At 39.7% G+C, this 12,839-nt stretch overlaps 1 protein-coding gene across 1 annotated transcript; it reads right to left on the reverse strand.

Moving 5' to 3' along the window:
• Window positions 1-1,759: 1,759 nt before the first annotated feature.
• On the reverse strand, window positions 1,760-12,779 carry LOC148888384 (sodium- and chloride-dependent GABA transporter 3-like). Its single transcript, XM_089014369.1, has 15 exons — window positions 11,475-12,779; window positions 10,324-10,471; window positions 10,127-10,261; window positions 9,312-9,452; window positions 8,587-8,662; window positions 8,368-8,500; window positions 8,157-8,291; window positions 7,530-7,633; window positions 7,280-7,404; window positions 4,830-4,942; window positions 4,327-4,464; window positions 3,147-3,249; window positions 2,785-2,885; window positions 2,198-2,368; window positions 1,760-2,063 (listed from the first exon to the last, which is right to left on the reverse strand). The coding sequence occupies exons 2-15, from the start codon at window positions 10,466-10,468 to the stop codon at window positions 1,968-1,970; spliced, it is 1,716 nt and encodes a 571-aa protein (XP_088870495.1). The 5' UTR covers window positions 10,469-10,471; window positions 11,475-12,779; the 3' UTR covers window positions 1,760-1,967.
• Window positions 12,780-12,839: the final 60 nt, after the last annotated feature.

The following is a 12,839-nucleotide window of genomic DNA, read 5'->3' on the forward strand; positions in this document are numbered from 1 at the left end:
CATTTTTATAGTTTGGCGCTGCCTGTGTTTGAGTGAAACGGGGCGAAGCAATTCTGATGCTGCAAATGGGAAGAGGACAAGGCCGCCTTTCTCCCACGGGGCCGTGAGAAACGCAGCAAATGTAAAACCCCAGACACATTGAACTCGAACTGTGGGAGCAGTAAGAATCAACCGGCTATTGTCCCTTGATCGAAGGACCGAGTCAGTGAAGATGATTGTGTTGCAGAGGAGTCAAAGGATGGGGCGGGGGGAAAGTGCAGCTCTTCATATTTCTAGTCCCGTGACATTTTGTAGATGGGGCTGAGCCATCATTGCCACAACATACTATGCATATAAATATATATGGAGGGTGCAGAGGGGGAGTATTCATGGAAGTAGTTTATTTGAGGATAATCGATGCAAGCCTGCAGCTAGACAACTTGCCTACTAAAAATAAAAATTAAAAAGGTTGTGTGTGTGTGTTCATGTTCTGTTAATGACAAGATGACAAAATTAGCATCCATTCATGGAGGACTTCCTGTCCAGTATAATGCTTTGGATTGAAGGTAGATATTCTATAAATTACACCACAGGCAGGAGAGCCTCAGTTGCTATGGCTACACAGCAAAAAAAAAAAAAAAAAAAATACTGTAATAACATTTGGGCTGCCCCGTAGTCGGCCCAGTGACTACAAAATAAAAGATCTGAGATTAGCAAACCATGTTCTAAACATTGGTGGGCCATTTGGGCCTGCAAGGCCTTCTCTGCTGGCCTAAAAATATCTGCATCACAGACTGATTAATTGTACTATATCCATAAATTCTTATTAAATAATTCCAAACTGTCTTTCAGCTTCCTTTCATTGCTTTCCCCCTGTTGTGCTCCTTCCAGATGTGTGTTTTCGTATTTAAGCAATTAGCCAATCACATTTCAGCCATCATTTGTTACTAGGATCAGAAATCTACCTGGACCCGTTCACAATCAGTTCTGTGAGCCCTGTCGCATTAAATGCGGTGTCAATAACCTGTTGCTTTTACCAAATTTCGAGTTGGTAACGCGTAGGTCCTACTCGCAGGCCTGGGTTACGTCAGAGGTTTCGCAAACTATGATTGGCTAGTCACCAGTCAATCATAGAATACACCAGCATCGCGTGGCAAGAGCCGAGTGGGCACGGCTCGCTAGCGCTATCTGTTACAAGATTTAATTGCGGTTTTGTCAATCCACAATAGCTGAAGCAGGAGAAGAAATGGATTTGTTTGCAGATTTGCTATTAGCGCCATTTTAAGACGGACTTTTAAAAAAAAAATATGGACATCATTTAGAAAGGTCGGTAATGCTTCACAATCCTGTTCAATTTTCTCTGAGCGACTTGTGACCCCATATCATGAATCCACGCGTTCATGGTAAAAACACGAACAGTTTAATGGCGGTATTTCTTTCTTCATAAGTTATTTCCTTGCTAATGGGACCCTCAAGTTAGTCTAGTAAACCACGACACACTTTTTATTGACAGTTATAGCTTGGATTGAGTTAGACGTAGCACTACTGAAGGCCCAAATACACGTGCCGCTACTCGTTATAACCAATGGCATGAGATATGTTGTTGTTTTAGAATGATGAACATTTATATCTATTGGGCAGTTTGGAAGCAGTTCCATACATGTTAAGTTTCAGAAATTATAAATAGGGAGATTTTCGTACTCACGACTCTGTGGTGCATGTTAAAATAATGTGTGTTACAAAAGTGTCAATTAGAAGTAAATAAAACACAAAAATGCTTTCATTGTTTATTTATACATTCAATTAGTATAACATTTTCTTTTGTTTTTTTACATTTTCTTTTGTTTCAACTTACAAATGAACTGTCTCTATTGTGGCAATAGTTGCTTTATAAAGTGAGTATTGTGGTCACAATCTCGAGTCTCACGACCAAATTTTGAGACTTAACTTGAATGCAGTTCACCTGTGTTTGATTGTTTGTTTGTTTTTTATGAATCAATCTCAGCTGTGTGTTGCAGCATTTCCTCGCTGTTTCGGGCCTGCAAGTCCTCAGGTGGTTTGGGAAAGCAAAGGCCACGTAGACGCTATCAAATGGAGTCAAATGACAATGATGTTTAACAAGATATGGCAAAATAATTTCCACAGATAGCGAAGCAATGATTTTTTTTACAATCAAGGAAATCATGGCTGTTCTTTCACTTTGCAAATCTTGGCCCACCTGACTGAAGTTTCCCTTGGCAGTGCACAGCTTGTACAGCGCCCAGCTCGGTACCAGCAGAATAGAGGACAGACCCATCATCCAGCCCAGCACATAGGCCCAGGTAGGATACAAGTACCAGCGGTTGAATGTGAGGGGCTTGTACCCAATTAAATAATATATAAAAGTGCCCTAGACAAAAAAAAAATAGGAACCAACAAGAGAAATGTATTAAACAAAAATTGGGAAACCAATCCCAGTGGATTTATAAAGGCACACCAAGGAATGAAATACATTCGGAATTAAGATGCATTTTTCCTCCAAATTAATTAATTAATTAATGGTATTGTATATCAAAGTCGAAAGTCAAAGTCAGCTTTATTGTCAAATATGCTAATATGCATGACATACAGCACAGATGAAATTACTGTCCTCTCGAACCCAGCATGCAAGGTACTTATAATTACTTAACAAACATAAACATGAAAACGGCAATTTGCCGGGAGAGGGGAACCGCTGCGTGTATATTTGTTAATGGTGATCAATCAAATGTGGTAGCCAACTCACACATTACAACTCGAACTTGAACAATGAGAAGTCCCACTCACCAGTGAAAGCAAGGGGGTAACGTAGCGCCAGCAGATCTTGAAGAATCGGTTGGGACGATTGCCTGTCATCTCCTCGATGATGCCGCAGAGCCTTTCTGCGCCTTCGGTTAGAGTGGGAGTACAACAGCACACAAAGTTCAGCCCATATTAGAACTACTGTAAGACTTGTCATGCCTCTAGAAATAAAATAATGGTTGATTACAATTTTGGCTGTGATCATTTTTCACAAGCACACAGCTACATGCTGGTGTCAACTATCTACATTGACTCGCACATCAAATTCCTTGATGAAGGGTGACCAGATCTGTAATTCATTTTCCTAATCAGTCATAAATAAACCAACACTTGACCCGTCAACCTACCAAATATCCATCCCACTGCCAGGCTTTGAAACACACAAAGAAGGAGAAGGCAGGCTCCACTGCAAGCATAGTAGTCGAACATCTGGAAGATGTACATTCCTCCCTGAGGAGAAAATCCGGAAGAATTACTTGTACTTGATGGCCACATACTAATAATAATAATAATAAAAATAATAATAATAATAATAATAATAATACTATTATTATTATTTATTATTAATAATAATAATAATCATCATCATCATCATCATACGTCTGTGTAAGCTCTCAGTCGATTCTAAAAGGAGAGGAGTAGCAGTACCGTACATTGCAGGAGTTTCTGAAAAATTACAAAGAGTCCTTTGGCAACATAAAATTCCTACTTATTTCAAACCGATAAACACGTTAAGGCAAAAATTAGTGCATCCAAAAGATAGGCTACCAAATGAAAAACAAAGTAATGTAGTTTATTCCATACATTGTAAGAATGAAAATTGTAAAGAGCAGTACATTGGGGAGACTCAACAAATTCTCAAAAAAGACTTTATCAACATCGCAGGGAAAATACTAGTGGGCCTCAATCGGCAGTACATTTGCACCTAAAAGCTAGCAACCACTCATTTGACGACAATGAGGTTAAAATCTTAGCGAAAGAACATAGATGGTTTGAAAGGGGGGTAAAAGAGGCGATTCTTATAAAACAACAAAATCCTTCATTAAACCGGTCTGGTGGTGTGAGGTTCAATTTGGATCGTTCATACAATAGCCTGCTCAGGCAAAACAGGTTAGGCAACTTTCGCAATGCTGATGAGGGTCGTTATGCTGATGAGGTGATACCGGGGGGAGTGGGTGTAATCGGCCAATCGTTAGTCAGGAATGTAGGAACAATCAGTGGGGCCACAGGGGGGGGTCCCGCGCCCCCCCCCCCCCCCCCCCCCCCCAACCTGAGAGTAGGGACCTATCATAGCTGTGTCCGGCGCCACCAGGTCTGGACATTAGGGATATATAAATGGGGCCGATACGACCAGTCAGACTTTAGTTCGCTGACGAAGCCTCTTGGATAGGAGGCGAAACGTCCGAAACCTTCACTTTTGTACAGATGACGGCTGAAGAAACCTTCTCATCCATCATCATCATAATACACGCCTACCATTTCAGCAAATATTTATTTCTGCAATTTAAAAAAAACTACAACTCCCACCATTGTAGTCATGTTGAGCTGCAAGAGGAAACACACGAGGCAGAAGAGCAGGAGGAAACCTTCATGCCTGCCTGGCCGACGCATCACTGTAGGAAATACGTCCGTAAATGACGTCATCACCACCTCAATGCCGACAAACTGGAGAGAGTGCAGAGCCACAACATCACAATGTTTTTTGTGGTATAAACAAATTATTTGAATGGGGAAATAGATTTTCATTTAAAAATTGTGAGTTCATCAAATCAAACCAAATTCCACTTTAAGTTCATTCATGTTTTAGAGCAATGAGAAACTCATTGCGTCATACCCCTTCAGTCAGTTGCACCCGTTCAAGTAAAAATATCACCTCACTGAAACCTAGATCAGGATTTTTTTTTCAGAATCAGAAAACCTTTATTTATCCCACAATGGGGAAATTTGCAATTTCTTGACATTGGATAATTTTCTTGTGCGCAGTGATGAGAACGTTCACAGAACACTGATCGGGGAATCAGGAGTCAAACCTGCGTGTCCAAGACGAGGAGAATGAGCATGACAAAGAAGCAGCAAGACCACAGGTTTGGCAACGGCATCATGGACAGCGCCTGTGGGTACGCAACAAACGCCAAGCCTGGACCTAGAAAAGATGAAAGGGACAAATGTCTGAGCAATATTTTATGTATATTTATATTTCCCAGATTTACTGGCCACTTGTTATTTTCACCTCATTGTACAACCGAGCTGGGGGAAATAAGTATACTTGGAGGGATGGTTTATTGAGAAAGGAGGATTTTCGTCGACTATCACCAAGTCAAATGACTCCAGTGTGACTAAAACGAAAGACAAAAATTTAAATGGCTGCCAAAAACAACACTTGTAAAAAAGGTGAAAATAATTTCATTTAATCTCTTTTATTTAAAATTGTAATCAGCAATGATCTTTTTTTTAACACAAATATAGAAATACAGCTATCGTTTGAATATGAAGATATAAAATACATTTTCAAATATGAAATCAAAATAAATAATAGTGAGGACAACCACTCATTTGAACAATTTACCCTTAAAGGACAACCGACGTCACTTTTTTGTTTCCTAACTGACATCAGAAAAATGTTTTATAGCATCTAAAGTACCCAAAACACACAGTATGATAGTTTTATTGAAATGCAAAACACCAATAAAAATTACTTAGTGTCCAAAATGTGCAAAAAAATTGAGCTGCGAATTGGGCATTTTCAGAAAGTCCCGCCCCCAGTTTTTGACGTCACGCCAAGACGTCTTGCATTGCTGGAGAATCAAAACAATGGCTTCAGATTCGGAGAATATGCTTTCTTGTTACACATCCAGTTATGGATATGATTCAAATAGTTCTGAAGAGGAAAGCATACATGTTTGCAAGCGATTAAATAATTTATTCCATGCCGTTTTGAGGGGGAAAATGTAGTACCAAAAAGAAGCCGAAGAGGGCGACAAAGCTCCATGGAAAGCTCAGTGGAAACGAGCTGATTAATTAATTACAATTTGTCAGTGAATATCAAATAGATGCTCGGTGCCACACACAAGGATTCACCATCGCGTTATTGTGTGTTTTATATGTTTTCCTTCTAATTTCGCCATCAACACGGATCAACATGTTTTCAGACCAAACAAAGTATTGCAAAATGCATTGAGGTGATGCAAGATATGTCCTTTCTCGCTGAGGGCCGTTCCTTCAGTGACGTAGGGTGAGGACTCGTCACCAACTCAAAAACAAGACTTGCGGAATATTCAGTGCGAGTCTTAAAACGTAAAATATAGCTATATGCGGTGGAATCTCATTAAAATACGCTCAGTAGAAGTCATTTGAAGCCATTTTACAAATTAAAAATGTGAACTACATTTTTTACCAGTACGTAAGAGCAGTGGTGGACCGTTAAGGCCTGCAAAGCCTTCTCTGCTGGCCTAAAAATATCTGAATCACAGACTGATGTTAATTATATTTTGTCCATGAATTGTTATCAAATAATTCCAAATTGTCTTTCAGCTTCATTTAATTACATTTCCCCTGTTGAGCTGCTTCCAAATGTGTGTTTTCGCATTTTAAGCAGTTAACCAATCACATTTCAGTTGTCTACTTGATATCTAATTTACAACAGATTCTTTTCTTACAGACAACAACATCCGTGACACTCTGACGAAGGCGGAAGTATACTCCGAAACATGTCAGGTAATTGAACACCTAGAAAACACTGTAAGAAAACAATCTGTTGTAAATTACAATCACATTTCAGCCATTATTTGTTACCAGGGTCAGAAATCTACCTGGACACATTCACAATCAGCGGACCCTGTCGCATTAAATGTGTCGATGACACTGAAACTAATGCCCTAACCAATCAGATTTCGAGTTAGCAACCCAAAATTGTACCAACACCTTCTTGCAGGCGCTGGGCAGCATCAGAGTTTTTTGCAAACTATGATTGGCTAGTGACTTGTCAATCATAGTTTCTCCATTATGATTGGCTAGTCACGAGCCAATCATAGTTTATGAAAATTGCTCTCATCACAAGCACCTCGTGACAAGAGCATACTGGCAGCACATCGTATCGGTAGCGAATGGCATAATTTTAATTTAATAGTAATTTTGTCAACCCACAATGGCTGATGGAGAAGAAATTGATTTGGTTGGAGATTTATTGTTAAAGCCATTTTCAAGACAGACTTTTCAAGAAAAATGGACATCACTCAGAAAGGTTGGTCAGTTAATTCCTGGCTAATGGTACCCTCTAGTGGACTTGCAGTAAATAACACCACACTTTTTTCAGTCTGGATTGATTCAGATGTAGCACTACTAGAGGCCTAGCAATGAAATCCATGGCTCACCTCTGCATAAGAGACAGACGTTGCTGCAATGGGGTACATTTTTTAACTCGTCTTGCCTTCCCTGTTTTTTCCTTTTATAAGAGTGAGACTTGAGTAGATGTCAAGTTCACCTGACTCGGCCACTTCTGCGATAGGAACACCTTGCTTGTGAGCCATGAATCCCAGGACCGAGAATACAGCAAAGCCAGCGACCACACTGGTCAAACTGTTCAGCAAACACAGCCAAAAGCAATCCCTGGAAAAAAAAAAAAACATTTCTCAACCACTCGGACTAAAACTATGAAAGGGCAGCTCAAATCAAAAATTCTCTTACAATATGTTCTCTGCACCCCTATTGTGTTGCTTCATTGTGACACTAACTTGTAGCAATTGTTTCTCCTCGTGTTGTAGCTGCCCAGTACAGTCAGGGTGCCCACACCAAGACTGTACGAGAAGAAGATCTGGGAGCCGGCATCCAACCACACCTGTTTAAAAAGAGACCCGGAAAATGCATTTTTCTTTTGTCACAATACGTGTAATTTACAGCCCTACTTTTTTGTTTTATTGTTGATTGAAAATAGAAACATACTGTATACAGTAAGCAATTGAGTAAAGGAAATTTGTAAAAATGGAAAACAGTCATCAAACAGCACAATTATATGATCAAAGGAGTAAGAAGAAGTATAAAAACATATTTAGTCCTACCCCTTGCGATGTATTAATATTCAATACATAATTTGATATCAATTATAAAAGAAAAGGAACACATCTAAATACAAACAAACTTTATATATTGCTATATTATCTATTTTCACAACTTTATGAATAGGGACAATATACATGCATACTTTAGCACATTTATATGTCAATTTTCTCTTGTATTCATGATTGATGTTCCATTACATTACAACATTTAATACATTAATCAACCTAATTAGGATGTATTACTCAATCTGCTGAAATTTGCATGGCTTAATCTTTGAGACGAGCATATACTACTGTTCCTACTTCAGGGTCTGTGAGTCGCGTCGGATCGGGCAGAAGGTAGAACTCCACCCCTTGTCTGGCTCCCGGCAGAGAGAGTCCTCGGATCAAAAGGATCAAGAGCATCACATAAGGGAATGTGGCAGTGACGTACACCGCCTGGACAAATGGAGGGTTACAAGACTGCTTGGGTATTTACACAAGTTTGTATTTGGTCCCCCTTGATGGACTTCACCTTTCCAGTTGATTTGATGCCTTTCCAGATGCAGAAGTAACAAACGATCCAGCCAGCAACAAGGCTCAAAAGTATCTCAGACCTGATAGTGCCAATCTCCTCAATGCCTGATGAGATATTCCACAGGCGACGTCTGAACGAGTTAAAAAAAAAACGACATATTTTATGCCAAGTAGAACTTTTTTAAAAGATGTTATATTAATATATCGTCTTCCTTACTCCCAGAATTCCGTTGCTGCCGACCTTCCTTCTGTGTGGTTGGTGAGATTCCTTCTTGTCATGTCAACACAATCATCTAAAAGAATGATTGCAGGTATTCACTCAGAGACACGGAATATCTTGTGTGTTCATGATACAGGTTACATATTCGGGTCACATCAAACGATGTAAGTGTGTCCAATTACAGTTACAGAAAAAAAGAACAGTTGATTCATTAAAAGTGGGGATGATTTTGCAGGATTACAATTGGGCAAACTTTTTGACTGGCGGGCCATAATGGGTTCTAAAATTTGACAGAGGGGTCGGCCAGGCCAGGAGCATTTGGAGGCAGTGTTTGGGTCGGATATACTAAAGCATTAAATGTAGTGTGTGCAAACCTCAGCACAGTAAGCACACTACAACCCAATGTATTTCAAACGTGAAAAATAGCCCTTAGCAGTTCATACATTTGCCTCAAGGAATATGCAAGATATGGCATTGACATACTATAATATGGGGCCAGCAACTTCAGCGTTGTCTACCCTGGTGTCCGCTAGCTTTTTGTCATGAGTCCGTTTTTACTATAATTTGGACAAGTTCGGCGGGCCGGATTAAAAAGCCTGACGGGCCGTATGTGGCCCGCAGGCCGTAGTTTGCCCATGTCTGAATTAGACTCAGGTTGACTTGACACATGATGACCACGCTTTCACCAAAGTCATAAAATGACACCTTTTACGAGACCTCACCTGTGTTCCAGTAGTTGTCGCAGCTGCTCCAGGGGAGTGGAGACATGAAGGAAAACGCCATGTAGAGAATAGCCAAGGCCATAATAATCGTGTAGGTCATGCTGCAATACAGCTGGATTACTTGCCCCGCATAGCCGATACCTTGCACACGGCACAAATTCGAGGTTCAATGTTAAATCATACTGGTTAAGTCTCACGATTTGGTCGGGAGACTCACGATTTTGACCACAAGTAATTTTGTAAAGCAACTATTGACACAATACAGACAGTTCATTTGTAAGGTGAAACGAAAGAAAATTTAAAAAACAAGATATATTTTCAGACTAATTGAATGTATAAATAAATAATGACAGCATTTTTGTGTTTTATTTACTTCTAATTTACACTTTTGTAATCCTCACATTATTTTAACACACACCATAATTTCTGAAACTTAACATGTATGTTAAATTATTTGTTTCAGGGATCCTGCTTAAAATAGGGATTTATTTCAACAGAAGATTCCCAATACAGTCCATTCGGCATAATATGCGACGATGGTGAGTCTTCTTTTTTGTGCACTTTGTGTCTGTTGTGTATCGTATTTTAAAGGCATGATTATACGGTCAAATGGGGCCGTTTATACTCATCAAGTATTCCCGTTTATTTTGTTTACAAAGACAACAACAGGTGATATCATATTATTATTTTTTTGTATTACACCTTAAAGCCTTGGCCCTGGCAATATTGACAGACATTAAAACAGTCCGTGGGGCAAAGCGTTTGGGGACTGCTATTAGTGAGTGGCAGTTAAACGAGTGTTGCACAGTGAACACCTTCAGCCAGGGGGCACAGTTTCCTCCAGCAGGTAATGCCGCCCTCTTGGGTATGTTGGCCTACGGCGGTCTCCAAAAGGAAGAGGGGGATGCCGCACGTCACCACAAATACGAGATACGGCACCAGGAATGCACCTGGATGTGACACTGATTTATGTGACATGTACACCCTTTGGAAGAAGTGCCGACTTGCTTACCTCCACCATTTTTGTAGCACAAATACGGAAACCTCCAAACATTGCCAAGGCCCACAATGTTCCCAGCAATGGCCAGAAGATACTCCACCTTGCTGCTCCAGTGTCCTCTCTCCTTAAGTACATTTTGGCGTTTTTCCTTGTACATTTCCTAAAAGTAAAATGTGAATTAAATCTTCTTTTACTCCCAACACATGACACATACAGTATTTAAAGTAAGTATTTAAAGAAGGCGGAAGTAGACACCGAAACATGTCAGGTATTTGAACACCTACACTGTCTGTAAGTAAAGAATCTGCTTTAAATTAGATATCAAGTAGACAGGATGAACTTAGTACGAGTATTTAAAGTTGCTTGATGAGCAGTTCAGGAAAACTAAAAACATGAAACTATTATGTAAAATTGTGCAAATTGTTGTGTAAAAACAAATCATAGAGAGAAGAGAAAGTTATCCTGTAAAGACTTTCATTTAAAAACGTGAAAATTACAAACATTTGGCCTTGCGCAGAATTCCCCAACTTTTGTTGAAATCTTTTCTCACAAGCATTGAGCAACAGCATGTAAGTGTATTTTGACATTGCCTGTTATTGATAAATTCCTGCGTGCTTTTTGCATATTTTTACATGAAACGTTTCACAACTTTACTTGATATCGATCACATTTCAAAAACAGATTTTTCACATTTTACATAATTTGCATGATACATTTTGTTACTGTATCTACCTTGGTGCACGTTTATTGAATCCTCTGTCATTCCGGATTTTTTCCAAAATCATATCAGCAGTGGGAAAAAAAAATAATGTGAGACGAGGGCAAATATTTTTTTACAGCAAGGGAACAACATTGAGTTCAATTGCTGCAAATGTTAAGTTAATCGTGAGCACTGCAAGCGAAAACACAGGTAAATAGCATCTTAAATCCCAAATATTACAAACCGTCACATTTTACCTGCATGAATACATTCCCTTCATTTCGTATCTTACTTTTTCGTTCAAACCCACACTTTTTATGAAACAGTGAATCCTAAACATGCAACGTTGCCCATAATATATTCATCCCTCCATATTCCCATCTGCTTATTCTCACAAAAGCCACAGGTCATAATATAACAAACTACAAAAAAATATGCCATCAGTGTTTCTAACTCTCCATACCTCGCTTCAGCTTGCAACGTTTCCTCCTGCTGTAGTAAAATGGCGACAGGTATAACCAAAACACCCTATTATACAGTACGTGTCTGCTCAACCCGACCTGTTCCATGTGGCAAAACAGGTAAATATTTGTAGCAAAAGTGTGTGAAATTAGAATTGTGCAAACACTTCAAAGGATTTTGTCAACCTCTTATAAACATCATCAAACAAGATTTAATTATGTATGGATTTCAGGACTGACAATTTGAACTTGAAGAAGAATCATGTTTTATGTTCAGTTTGTCTTCCTTTGCATAATTGGTGTATAAACGCACGCAGCGGCTCCCCTCTCCCGGCAAATTGGCGTTTTCATGTTTATTATGTTTGTTAAAGTAATTATAAGTGCCTTGCATGCTGGGTCCGAGAGGACAGTAATTTCATCTGTGCTGTATGTCATACATATTAGCATATTTGACAATAAAGCTGACTTTGACTTTGACTTAAATACCCCGAACAGTTGTGTGGGAGCTGTTTAAGTATCCAGAGAGTAGCACAGGAAGTAAATGACTTGCTCAAGGTGAAGCACACAAAGACTACATAGTTCCAGTTCTGCATAGCAGAACTGGTTACTAATCAGCATTTACTGTAGCCACAAAGGGACACGAGCCAGTGTCTGATTGTGCCGGTTCCAATCCCGAATAAATACAGAGGGTTGTGTCCGACGTAAAAGCTGGGCCAAAACACATATGCGAATCAAACCATTGAAGATGGAGGACATTGATTTGCTGTGGTGACCCTTAAAGGGAAAAGCCGAAAGGAAAAGAAGATGTAGAGACAACCAAACACTGTTGATGTCCCCCAGGTCCATGCATCTTGGACCTAGCAACAAGCATTATTAAAGCCACTTTAAATTGTTATAAAGCAAACCTACGGTATTATTTTTATTGTATTTTATTTTTTTGTGCGCTGTCACGTTTCGGTTTGCGGCCAAGCGGTGACACTGTAGGGTCCCGCCTGCAACTGCACAGGTGTTGGTCGTTTAAAAGGCAATTAAAAGGCCTTCCGCCATGACCATTTTCATAAAACAACTAAATCCTTCATTAAACCGGTTTGGTGGGGTGAGGTTCAATTTGGATCGTTCATACAATAGCCTGCTTAGGCAACATAGGATTAGTCATACTGATGAGGTGATACCGGTCGAAGTGGGGCAATCAGGCCAGTCGTTAGTCAGAACAATAGGAACATTCAGTGGTGTTGCAGGGAGTAGTCCTCTGCTCCCCCCAACCTGAGAGCAGGGACCTATCATAGCAGAGTCCGGCACCGCCATGGCTGGACAGTAGGGATATATATATATATATATATATATATATATATATATATATAGGGCCT

This window comes from Hippocampus bargibanti, linkage group LG14 (genome assembly GCF_051943395.1).
Source record: "Hippocampus bargibanti isolate YZ-2025 linkage group LG14, ASM5194339v1, whole genome shotgun sequence".
NCBI lineage: Eukaryota > Metazoa > Chordata > Actinopteri > Syngnathiformes > Syngnathidae > Hippocampus > Hippocampus bargibanti.

Bases quoted from the DNA above. Each gene is read 5' to 3' on its own strand.
- LOC148888384 (XM_089014369.1), bottom strand. From the start codon at position 10,468: ATGTACAAGGAAAAACGCCAAAATGTACTTAAGGAGAGAGGACACTGG. The intron at 9,453-10,126 runs GTGTTCACTGTG...GCCGTGTGCAAG, and splicing joins ACTGTGCCCCCTGGCTGAAG to GTATCGGCTATGCGGGGCAA. The intron at 8,292-8,367 runs GTGAAGTCCATC...CCATTTGTCCAG, and splicing joins GCATCAAATCAACTGGAAAG to GCGGTGTACGTCACTGCCAC.